The following is a 13,161-nucleotide window of genomic DNA, read 5'->3' on the forward strand; positions in this document are numbered from 1 at the left end:
TAAACAAAATTCAAATTAAAGTTCTTTCTTTTTAGAACTAACCATGTTCCAGGTTCTAGGGCAGGGGTGAGAGCAAAAATACAAATAATAATGGGATAGGTTGGTATTTTTTCATGTAATGCCATGAGAATCATGATAGTGATTTGTTCAAGTGCTCTAGGGAGAGAAGGTACAAGGCATTCCTATAAATAAAGGTGGCATGCAGTAAGCATCAAACAAGCAGCCGAGTCTCCTAGTATTTGACACTAGAGATAAAAACTGGCTATGTCCAACCTGACTTTCCTAGAGGAAAGAAATCCCCTTCTGTCACTCAGGAATCATGGCTTCTTAACTCTTCAATCTTGTAATGTATGTAAGACATGATCTGTCTGAATCTACAAGCTCTTCATGTGTGTATTACCCTGTAAATTATGTATCCATGAATGATGTAGTCTTATTCTTCTTGAAAAAGGTCTATTCATAGCAAAGAAGCACATCTATAAAAACACATGCTTCTAGGTAAATGTTGAAATTAAAATTAGGGAAATGTGAACAGCTTATGACATAGTGGTAAGTGTGGACTGAGGAAAACAATTCACATGTGCCATATGAATGTGTTGTAGGGCAAATTATTGAACCTTGCTGGAATTTCATTCCTCATCAGTAAAGCAAGGATAATTAGACCTACACTAGGGATCTTGTGGGCATGAAAATAATATGCTAAAGTACCTGACACTCAGGATTCAGTGGATGATGATAATTAATTTTAAATTCCTCATCAATGGGTCTCAGTCATGAGTTGTAGTAGTGTAGAGTTGGTAAAAGCTTGACCCATGCCAGTTCCTAATGGTGCTGGGTGCAATCAAAGCAATATATAAATATAGGATATGGTCCCTGACATCAGGAAGTCTTCAATCCACATAAAGTCATGGTGACTTAAATGGTAACATATGGTTGTTAGTGCAAGATAATGAGAGGTGCCAATAATAATAAAAGCGTCATTCCACCAGTTCAGAACAGGAAAAATATATCTTAGATAAGCATGATAAAATAAGTGTTTCTATGATATATAAAGACAGTCTTGCTGGGAATGGCGTTGTGGCGCAGTGGTTTAATGCCCAGATGGGTGCCGGTTCTAGTCCCGGCTGCTTCACTTCCAATTCAACTCTCTGCTGTGGCCTGGAAAAGCAGTAGAAGATGGCCCAAGTCCTTGGGCCCTTGTACCCACATGGGAGACCAGGAAGAAGCTCCTGGCTCCTGGCTTCGGATCGGTGCAGCTCCGGCCATTGTGGCCAATTGGGGAGTGAACCATCAGATGGAAAGCCTCTCTCTCTGCCTCTCCTCTCTGTGTAACTCTGACTTTCAAATACATAAATAAATCTTATAAAAAATTTTAAAAAGTGTTGCTGCATAACAAAGTAATAGTTTATTGTATGTGTGCATATAATGCCTTCTTGGACACATAGGCTGTCACAGTTATTCCTCATCCTTGCATCTCACATGTTTGTATAAAAAAGGATTCAACCCCAGAATGAGTCTTAAAATAAATTATATTACAACATAGTATATAAATTTATATTTTATAATATTTTTATCTGAACTCTGAAATAATTGTTGTCTATTTTCAATTAGAAGTTTTCAATTCTGTGAATATTTCAATGACATAATATTTATTTCAGTGTTACCATAAGTGGCACGTTTATTGCTTAATTTAAATCTTTGTAAGTGTCCTAGATAGAGGGTGGTGGGATATAATGGGCTAAATGCTAATTAGTTTCTAACTTCCCATCTCTCCAACTTGGTATCTTTTTAAAGGATTGCAGATCCTCAAAAGTTATTTTTAAAAAGGAAAGCAACTGTTCAAACAGCTATCCAACTAGACATGTCTTTAACATTCCTTCCCCAGATTTTTATTGGTGAAATATCCATGTATTTCATAAAGTCAACACGAGAATCCTTGATTGCCCAGGAGAAAACAATTCTGACTGGAGAATGCTGTTACCTGAACCCCTTACTCCGAAGGATTGTCAGATTTATCGGTGAGTAGAACAGCATGGAGAACTAAACCCTTTGAATAGGCAAAACTTATGAATGGTGAGCAGGATTGGTAAAATAAGCCAATCTATGGATCTGTCCAATTTAAAAGTAAAAGCTGCGTTGGAGAGCTTCCTATGAAGTACAGAAATTGAGCCTGATCCTAATGCGATGATAAAGTTTTGATCCTTGAAGTGAAGTGGTACCTATTAAATTGTCTTATAAGTGATTTCAAGCTGGATTTCTTTCATCCTACATTTATGTGAGAGTTATCCTGGACATGTATTTCAGTATTGAGTGGATATTGCCACACAATTTCTAGCTGAGTCACGAAGAGAGTGAGGGAACATATAGAACACCAATAAAATTCATTTAGAAATAAAATTTCCACAGAAACATTTTCTGTACAGTCTTTATGTGGAGAATATAACAAAGAATGGGAAATATAACCCATTGGGTTCTTGAATATAATACTTTTCCAAAGGTTAAAAAAATATTTTGCTAGCATTCATGGCAAGGAATAATGAGGGTACACCCTACATTCCTTCATATAGAGCTTTTGTAAAAATACCTAGGGTACTATGAATAATGAATATAGATATGGGAATAAATGTGTTGAGTACAGGTAGGAATATAGATCTTGCAGAATGCCTACACAGCAAGTATCATTCAATAAATGATAGCTGTTACAGTGTCCTAATGAGATCTTGTGAATGCCTACTGGCCGGATCTTCATAGGAGCCAGAATAAAACTCCCCAAGTGTGAATATGGCTGATATTAAAACAAACTGTGATATCATTTAGAACCTAGAGAGCTGACAAATGAGAAAGTGAGGGCCAGAATACAGCATTCTATCAACTTTTTTGGTAATCTTAGTCCTTTTACTTTGCTGTTGTAGGAAAGGGTTGAATTTCCTCAAGTCATGAGCAAATAGCCACATTGAAATCAAATATACAATAGCTTCTGTGACTGGTGGGACTGAGGGAAACTGCAGTGTGGGAAGCCCAAGAAAATCTAGTGTAAAAGAAGCAACTCTTAACATTCACATAGTCCTAGTATTTGCAGAAAATGAGTTTCTGGAGACTGTGGAAGCCCACTGTTGCTCATCACATGTTCTGTCATCTATATAATGCCACCATGATCCAGTTCCCTCACGCCAAAGAATAGTTCCTCTCAGTGATGTGCTGTTTCATCACTTCTCCCCAGCGGCTAGATCAAGGGGGACGTTTATTATACAGAATTCTGAACTAGACCCTTTATAGACATTACTTCAGCAAACCCACCCACCATCCTCTGAGGCATTTTGTAGTGCTAATTAGGCATCTTGTAGAACTGATAGAAAATGAAGTAACTTCTCCCAAGGAGTGTGTTGTACATGTACTCAGATGTGCATAATTTGACTCAGGGAAGATTTTGACTACCATCTGATATGTTTCCTGCACATGTAATTAAAGCAAGTTAATCAAAGTGTGGAGTTATATATTTTGGAACTATATTTGATAGTTACTATTGCTTTTCTTTGGCAGAGATAAGTCATACCCATTTCTGATCAACACCAGCTGGGATAGGGTCCAAGGAATAGAAGCTTTAACCTGCATGTCATTTACATAGGCCTCTGTGCCTTGGCAGAGCAAGTCTCTGTTCATTGAGGAATGAAGAGTCCTACCATCCAGGAATGGATCCTTCAGATTGCCTGCTGTGCTACCTGAAACCCCCACTTGAGACACTGCATTGGGCTGAAGCGCAGCCTCAGAAAGACCACTGTCAAAGTAGAAATTTGTCACCCTGGAGAAGCATCAAATTCCCATTCATAATCAATGACACAGTCCCTGTGAGCCTGTTATAGGCTGAGAGCTAGATCCCAGGAGCATAAGCCAGAGACATTCAAGTGAGATTGGTTAGAGTTCATCATGACGTATTTAAAAGGAAGGGATGCTAAAGCAGAGGGAGCCAGTGGATGTCACATAAACCTTAGAGGACTAGAGGAAACAGCTTGGAAAGGCAATTGGGGTTACAGGGTTAAAAAAAAAAAAGTGCTTGCTTTATGCTGTCCCTCTTGTTTTATGACACCTAAATCTGTCCATCATTCCAGTGAAAAACTTGGGAGATGCCCTGAGCCAGAAGGAAACTTCTTAGAAATGCAAATTCTTAGGCCTCATGTGGGGCACAACCCTGATAATCTATGTCCTCATAGATCATCCAGACAATTCTAATAAGCACTAAAGTTTGTGAACCACTAGTTTAGGCTAGGAAAATATCTTTACTCTTTAGGTGATCTTTTTATATCTTATTTTGCACCTTACTTCCATTCACCCCAGCCCCACAAAACTGTCATCTACTGACCATTTTGTAGTCCTTGATCTTTCTAAAGCAAAAATATGACAGCATTTCTGTTTAAAATTTTTCAATGGATTCCTGTTTTTAACAATCTGTAGCATCCTTAACCATCTCATCTGTCTCCACCTCACCTTAAGCCACACCCACAGGAGGCCTTCCTTCACCAGCCTAACCTAATTTAAAGGACAGTGTGATGCTTTGCCTCAGTTTCTGTTCGTGTGCTGGCTCCCTCTGCCCAGAATTTTCCATTGCCACGTCCTCACTACAAAGCTGTTTCAATGTTACCTGTTTAACCATCCAATTAGCTGCCTTGTCCTCCAGATCCTCACTGAGCCTTGTACCTCCATCTTGTATACCATATTGTTATAATCACTTAAGTCTCTTACAATCCCATTAATTTGTGCTCCTCTGGAGAGCAGAGACTGTTTTTTTCACTCTATTTGCAGCATATTGCAAAGTGGCCCATAGGTTTTCAGTAAATTTTTTTGGATGATGATGAACAAAGATAAACTTTGTTAAATTACAGATTTGCCTACAACTAATTTCATAAATGCTGGTTCTTAAATTTTCATTTGCCTTCTGCTAAATTACCTTTATTACCACCCTTTAGTTTCATTCTAGGAAATTAAAGTACATGTATAAGGCAGTTTTGTAAGAGAACTGCATAAGTCTCTTCTGACTTTTATTAGGAGATGTAGGGGGTGGGGATAGAAATATATTTCTCTTGAGAAGGGTAACTTACTTTTTCTGAATAATTTTGAGTTAATTTTTTCATAAGAGAACTAAAATGTAGTATTTGGAATAAAGACCTTTTAAGTGGAAATTTTTCCTTTGGGAAAAAAAATAATCAATGAATGTATTAGAAATGTTATTGTAAACAGCTTATTAGTCTTGTTTTCTAGCCCGATGGACACGAAAATACACCCTATGCAGTTGGCATGGGAAAATAACTATTTCAGTTAACAATTCTAATTAACCTGAAATGGTGTGACTTTTTTCTTGTAGTTTATGTAATTATTCTAGAATGCATTACAAATGGTATTTCCCAACAAATACAATCAGCTTCACACTATAAAGAAGGCCAGTGAATTACCAAAATATGTTTTAAGAAAATTATGCTTTCTTCTGTCAAGGATGAAAAAAACTTAGGATGTTAATACATTTCTGGTAAGAGTAAGTTGATATACCCCTCCTGCATTTTGATTTATAGTATATTTCTTTTCTATGTTTTATTTGTTTGAAAGACAGAGTTATAGATAGAGAGGGAGAGAGAGAGATCCCCCACCCACTGGTTCACTCCCCAGATGGCTGTAACAGCCAGGGCTAGGCTAAGCCAAAGCCAGGAGATTCATCCAGGTCTCTTATGTAGGCGACAAGGGCCCAATCACTTGGGCCGTCCTCCACTGCTTTCCCAGGAGCATTAGCAGGAATCAAAAGTGGAACAGCCAGGACTGAAACCATTGCCCATATGGAATCCCAGCATCCCAGGCGGTAGATTAACCAACTGTGCCACAATGCCGGCCCCTATGGTATATTTCAAATACCCTTTAAAATGACTGTGCTGTGGCAAGTGTTTAGCCTAGTGTTTAAGACAACTGTGTTCCACATTGGTGTGCTGGGATTTGATTCCTAGATCTGGGCTCCAGCTTCCTTCCAATCCAGACCCTGAGAGGTAGTTGGTGATGGCTCAAATGTAGCTGAGCTCCTGCTACCCATGTGGGACACCTGTATTGAGTTCCTGGCTCCTAGCTTTGGCCCAAGCCTAGACAATGTGGATGTCTGTGTACTGAACCAGTAAATGGGAGCTTGCTGTATCTGTCTTTGTGCTTCTCAAATAGCTATTTGAAAATGAAAATACTGCTCTTTTTAATCAAAAATTTCATTATTATTATTTAATAATCTATCCTAAGAAAGTAATCAGTGATAAAGATTTATTTTTATGGACTAAGATTATATAATCAGAATAGAAATCAGAAATATCAATATAATTTTTAAAGATATTGCCACCATAAATTACAACTTCATAATACACTTCTATGAACTTTTAATGAAGGACAAATATTCATGATATAATTTTATGTGGAAAAACCAAAGCATTTTGTCTATAATTATTTCTAAGGAAAAGGATACTGTGGGGAGCAGCCCGGACTAGACTGAGTTACTGGAATTAAGACTTATTCTATGCATCTGCTCTCCCACAATATGGCGCTGGGAGAGAAGTAAACAGCTTCTGCACAGCTGCCTCCAGTTCAACTAATAAATTGTAGGACTTGCTCCTGATTGGAGGAGAGCAGCGTACTCGGCGTGTGGGCAGCCGAGTTGGGATTGGCGGAGGAGGACTATAAAGGAGGAGAGAGACGGCATGCACCGGGAACATCTATGGGGAACATCTAAGGGAACCCGTGCAGCCCCCGAGAAAGCCGGCCGGCGGTGTGCCGCTCCCCTGCGGAAGTGGGGAATGTGGCCAGGGGGAACTGCCCTTCCACGGAGGTGGAAGGGATAGTAGCCAACCCGGGAAGAACCAGCAGCAAACCCGGGGAGGGCCAAGCAGACGAAGGAACAGCGCAGGGTCCTGTGTCGTTCCTCCACGAAGAGGGGGAGCGACATAATGGTGCCGTGACTCGGATATGAAGCCTAGGCAGGGTTCAGTGTTGCTCCTCCATGAAGAGGGGGAGCGACAGATACATTATATAAGCGTGTATATCTGTGGTTTGTGTGTGCCTGATCTGTAGAAAAACAGACTGAAAGTAAATACACTGTTAACTTTTGTTACTGTGGATAATAGGTAAATAAATTTTGTTGTTTTCTACTCTGCAATTTTAATTTTTATCATAAATTTGTATGGTTTTAAATTCAGAAAAGGGACTGAAGGTTATTTTTTAAAGGGTAGGGGACAAAATGAAGGCTATGGAGAATGGTCACTTTTCCGACATGGTCTCCCCTCTGTAGGAAGGAAACAGGGGATCAGCACTGAACTCTTTTATTCTATCCTCTCTGGTCTGCATGGGGAGACTTTTAAAGGGATACACATACCCCCTGCCCCAACCCAAAATCAGATGAAATTTCAAATGAGAAAATGGCAAAAGAAAGTCAGAAAGCATTCCAACTAAAACATCTTTAGCAATGCTAATTGTGTTAACTTTGATAGAGGGTTTGAATTCCTCTGATTAACAAATCACCATAAATTTTTCCCCAGGTTCTTATAAAAAGGATGCCTGGGCTCCCAGATCTGAAAGTATAAACTCTCATAGCTAAACTCCTTGACCCGTCTAAACCTTTAATAAATTATCAAGTTGTATTTGCATGACATAGAAAGAAAGGAACATGAAAAGAAAGGGTGAACAAATTTGACCAAGATTTGATTTAAAAAAAAAACTATATAGTCAAATTAATATGCATTTCAACCTCTTTTCCTCCCTATCCCATTCTCTCTCTCTCTCTCTCTCTCTCTCTCTCTCTCTCTCTCTCTTTCTCTCTCTCTCTCTCTCTTTTTATTTTTTTACAGGCAGAGTGGACAGTGAGAGAGAGAGAGACAGACCTTTGCCATTGGTTCACCCTCCAATGGCCGCTGTGGCCGGCGCACCGTGCTGATCCAAAGGCAGGAGCCAGGTGCTTATCCTGGTCTCCCATGCGGGTGCAGCACTTGGGCCATCCTCCACTGCACTCCCGGGCCACAGCAGAGAGCTGGCCTGGAAGAGGGGCAACCGGGACAGAATCCGGCACCCCGACCGGGAGTAGAACCCAGGGTACCGGCGCTGCTAGGCGGAGGATTAGCCTACTGAGCCACGGTACCGGCCCCATTCTCTTCTTAAACCATTTCACTAGGTGTTGCATTACATTACATAGCAACAATGCACAGATTTATTTTCTCGAGAGATAAAACCTTGCATTCCTTTTTCAGCAGCAAAAACTAATTAAGATAGTTACATTTTCCAAAAACCTGATGAAGATAAGTTCAGCTAAGTTTTATTCATTCACCAATATACTTGAATAGGCATTCTTATGTCAATTATTAAATACTTTTTTATTTAATAGTGAAAATAAAAAGCATTCAAATTTGGTTTGTTTGCTATGTCAAAGGACAAGTAAATTAATTTGCCCTCCCAAAATAGCCAGTTTCTTTTGAGTTAAAGAAAAAAAAAAAAAAACAGGGGTAGGGGCATCCAAAACTGCCAAAATTAGATTGTCTATTAGCACCTAAAATATCCTGTCGTCAAAAGCTATTTATTATGGTCTTTTCACTTGGGATCACATAGTTGTTCCATTATTACTTTTGATAAGAATTTAATTAAATCCCAAGCAAGTCTTCTGCCATTTAGATCAGGCCCAATGATTAGGTAGCACTGGACGAATAGAAAGAGCCATAGTAAACAGTTAATTCATATAACACTAATTAATTGCCATAAATTAAGTGTGCTGCAAATGAAGCATGAATATTTTAAGTGCAATTTCAAAGGTCATGATGTTTTATGGTTGTAAGAATTGACACCCTGAGACAAGCATAATGTCAACCTTTTTGAGAACTGGAACATTCTTCAATTTTGAAAGTCATTTGGATGTCCTTTAACTGAGATTTTATTTGATGCAGTCAGTACACTTCTACTTACTTTCAGTATTTAAAGTATAGATGAGGGGCGGGGGCTAGGGGCTGGTCATGTTCTTTTAAACTTCAAGAAATAATGTATTGAGCAGCCACTATGCTAGGCAGTGGCTAAGGTGTTGAGAACATATATTGGTGAGCCAAACAAAGAAATTTGCCATTATTGAGTTTATATTCCAATGAGGAAGCCAGACATTAAATAAGCATAGTGTTAGAAGATAAGCACTGTGCAGAAAAATAGCTAGGGAAAGGAAACAGGGAGTTTGTGGGAGCAGATACATGTTTTTCAACTAACAGAAGAGGCTATTCTACAGTGAAAATTCTTTCGTGTTGGCAGTGACTTCATAGCAGGATTGAAAAATCAAGACAGACATGGCCTCAGCGGTCCAGGTGCTCAGAGAATATTCTAGTTTCATGTGCTGGTTAAGAAATTCAACCGGTCAGGCCAGTCTGTGGCAAAGTGAGTGATGCCACCTCCTGCAAGGTCAGATCCTACACTGGAACACCAGTTCGAGGCCAGCAGTTCTGCTTCCCCCATCCAGCCCCCTGCTAATGTGCCTGGGAAAGCAGAGGAAGATGGCCCAAATACTGGGACCCCTGCACCCACATGGGAGACCTAGATGGAGTTCATGCTTTCACCTGGCCCAGCTCTGACTATTGCGGTCATTTAAAGAGTAAACCAAGGCATAGAAGATCTCTTTCTGTCTCTGCCTCTGTGACTCTGCCTTTCAAATAAATAAATCAAAGAAAAATGAAGGGAAGGAGGGAGGAAAAAGAAAAGAAAGGAAAGAAATCAATCTGAGAAAGAAAAAGGAAAGGGAGAAAAAAGGAAAAGCAAAAAGAAAATTTCAATCTGTCTAGTTAATCTAAAAATAAGTTGCAGTGCCATAAATCTAGATCATAAAAGTGTTAATATCAAGGCAGGACATGGGCATCTAAGCAGATGGAGATATTCTAGAACTCAGCAAAGGACCAGAGTTGGATATCAGATTTACAATTCAGGAGGACAGAACCAAGGAGGATCTTAGAGGAAAAAATGGAACCCTGGGTTATGGACTCCATGAACAGCCAAACCACCAGACTCTAAGAGATGCTTGTACTTTCTACAAGTGATCAGGATTGGACCGGTGGCTTGGATTCAAAACTACAGGGTGAGGAAGGATGCTGAAGCTGGCCTAAAAGGCACAGCCAGGGAGCAACTTCTGCTCACATTCCCAGAAATTGCAAAGAAGTTGCTTTTGGTTGTGCTGTTCAGCTGCAGAGAACAAATCTATGTGGATGGCATCCTTGGAAAATCAGATTGTTACAGACCTGAACAAGACTCCTAGCCCAGAGCTCAGTAGGTTACCCTAATACCAAGAGGCAAGTTACTGAGTCACATGAGATCCCTTTCTGAGGGCACTGCCCAGCACCAGTGGTCAAGAGCTTTGACTCCAACAACAAGATTCACTGAGCAGAGAACTGCTTCCTCCGACAACTTGCAAAGTCAGCCAGTAAAACTCATGACATTCAGGGAACTTAATCGTAGGAGAGCAGTGCTTCTCACCCACAGAACTATTGACATTTTGGGCCCAGTAATTGTTTTATATAGCAGTGGGCTCCTGTCCTATGTGCACTGAGGAATGTTTAGCAGCTTTCCTAACCCACAAGATACCAGTAGCACCCCTTCTTGTGCTAGGGACAAAAATGTCTGCAAATGTTACAGAAGTCCCCTGAGGAAGGATCACCCTCAGTGGAGAGCTACTGGTGTAGTTTAATAAAACAAGTATGTTTCAAAGACTTTAAAAAATTGTATGAGTATTTTTGCTACATAAGATACTGCATAATAAATTGAGGCACAGCAAGACAGAAAAGTATTATCAGAACATCTGAAATGACTCCCAGCACTGAACAGCTGCTTCAAGCTCTCTATAATAATTTTTAAAAAGCTTTGTATTTTGGAAGTAATTTAAATTATCACATTAGGACATGATAAAAATGATTAGGAATTGCATCAAGCAGAGGGCAACAGAACCACATCAGCATCTGTTAATCACCAGCAGTGCTGGCAGCTGCCTTGGGCACTTGATCATAGTCTGCTGATGAGCTTGGGGGTGGATTCAGATCATCAACTTCAACTTTAAAAACTTATAGACAGATTAGGGGCTCTAAGATGGTAGATTAGCAACAAGGCAGGCTGATATAGGCTAAGCAAAATTAATATAAAAAAAGTAGAGAAAGTATACTCTCAGGGTTAAACTATAGGGAAACTAGCACAAGCTCCTGTGAAAACAGCACAAATAGCCCAGACCTCTGTGGAAGGTGCAGACACGCAGCAAAGAGCAATGAAACAACAAAGTACACTGAAGCTTGGATCCAGAAAATGGGCCCGCCCTGGCAAACCAGATGAGATCGGACTGCACAGGCCCTCGCCACTGATGATACAGCCGAGGCAGAGCTTAGTGAACTACACTGTTTATGAGTCCAGCCTGGATCCCTCAGGGTAGTAGGGCATCTGCTCCCCAAGAGAGGGGGGATAAAAAGCTGTGTGTCTCTCCCCACTTCTCCCCACGAAAACAGTGACCTGCAGCCAGCAGTGGGTGGGCTGGTGCCATTTTTGGACATAAGCTGGTAGTAGCCGCTCCAGCCGTTGTGCACGCACCCTGCAACTATTGGAGTCACCCTCTACCCACTCAGCAGGGACAAGCACAGTAGTTCAAGAGCACCTGACGGGGACAGTCTCCACCATGCCAGCTGCACCCACCTAACAACGGGTGGGGAGGGAGAGCCATCCCTACAGAAGGGAAGTGCCACCTGCCAGGCTCTCCTATGTGCCCAGCACAATTGTGAAGCAAACAGGGCTGCAGCTGCTCGGTGTTGTGCACGCCTGTGATCCAGAGATCTTACTAGAGAGAAAAACCTGCATTCCACACAGACTTTAATCTGGTTGGGAGGACTGGACTAGATCCAGTGGGCTGGAACAATCACAGACGGTAGCTCTAGGAACACTTCAGTCTCCCTGTGGACAGGACAGCCTAGCAGGCAGGAGTGGCCCCACTTGTACTCCTTAACCCCTTAACCTTGAGAGCCTTAGGTGCTGAGACTGAGAAAATACTGAGTGTGTGAGAGGGGGCAGGGTGTAGCTGGGTTCTGGGCAATCACAGAGTGCTGCTGCACTCTCTCAGAGCTCCTTGATTGCCTAGGGCAGCTCATAGCAGAGGGAACTGTGCTCACTGGAAATGCTGCACAGGTTCATATGGCACTGCAGATGAGTCTTGAGCACACTGGGGGCTAACACTTGGGCATTCCTCAGCTTGAAGGAGAAGGGGTGTTTGCACCAACAGTGACCATTCCTCTCCAACCAGTTAACCAGAGGAGAGCTACAATGCCCAACTTGGATATTGACCTGGAGACTCGCCCCATCTTAGAGCGCTGACCAGAGCTCTCTGGCCATACCCACAGCACACCTCTTGATATTCACTGAAAGTATAGACATTCCACTAAACCACAGAGGCACAGCTCAAAGATAAAAGCCATAAGAGAAAACAAAATACCATTCTACAAATGCCTAAAAATACAGAAATTCGAGAAACAGAAATAAATAGGACACTATGAAACCCCCAAATGAAGACAACATCTCAAAATTAGAATGTGAAGATGAAGTCATTGAGGACATGTCAGAAATGGAATTCAAAAAATTAATAGGATTACTCAAAAGGAATCAGGAGTAAATATATGAACTAAAGAAAACCATGTATGATAAGAATGAAAATTTTTCCCATGAAATTGAGATTTTAAAGATAAACCAAGGGGCCACATGGTGGCATAGCAGATAAAGCTGCCACCTGCAATGCTGGCATCCCATATGGGCACCAGTTTGAGTCCCAGCTGTTCCACTTCCAATCCAGCTCCTTGCTATCATTCCTGGGAAAGTAGTAGAAGATGGCCCAAGTCCTTGGGAACCCTGCACCAGTGTGGGAGATCCAAAAGACACTCCTGGCTCCTGGCTTCGAATCAGCCCAGCTACAGTCATTACGCCCATTTTGGGAGTGAACTAGCAGATAAAAGACCTCTCTCTCTCTCTCTCCCTGTCTCTATCTGCCTCTGACTCTCTGTAAATCTGTCTTTCAAATAAATAAATAAATCTTTAATAAACTAGAAATGAAATATTAGAAATTAAGGCTTCAATAGATCAAATAAAAAGTGTAGTGGAAAACCTTAACACAGAGTT

General features: G+C 40.9%; 1 protein-coding gene across 9 annotated transcripts in view; it reads left to right on the forward strand.

Moving 5' to 3' along the window:
- The window catches only part of PLPPR1 (phospholipid phosphatase related 1), a 335,427-nt gene that overhangs the window by 292,432 nt on the left and 29,834 nt on the right, over positions 1-13,161 (forward strand). For all 9 annotated transcript variants that reach the window (XM_051856156.3, XM_051856164.3, XM_089301257.1 and 6 more), the window contains exon 4: positions 1,886-2,018. In XM_051856156.3, coding sequence (XP_051712116.1) covers positions 1,886-2,018 — 133 coding nt within the window. The remainder of the gene's footprint in view (positions 1-1,885; positions 2,019-13,161) is intronic.

Source organism: Oryctolagus cuniculus, chromosome 1, assembly GCF_051225735.1.
Source record: "Oryctolagus cuniculus isolate XC-2025 breed Fujian yellow rabbit chromosome 1, ASM5122573v1, whole genome shotgun sequence".
In the NCBI taxonomy this organism is placed as follows: Eukaryota; Metazoa; Chordata; class Mammalia; order Lagomorpha; family Leporidae; genus Oryctolagus; species Oryctolagus cuniculus.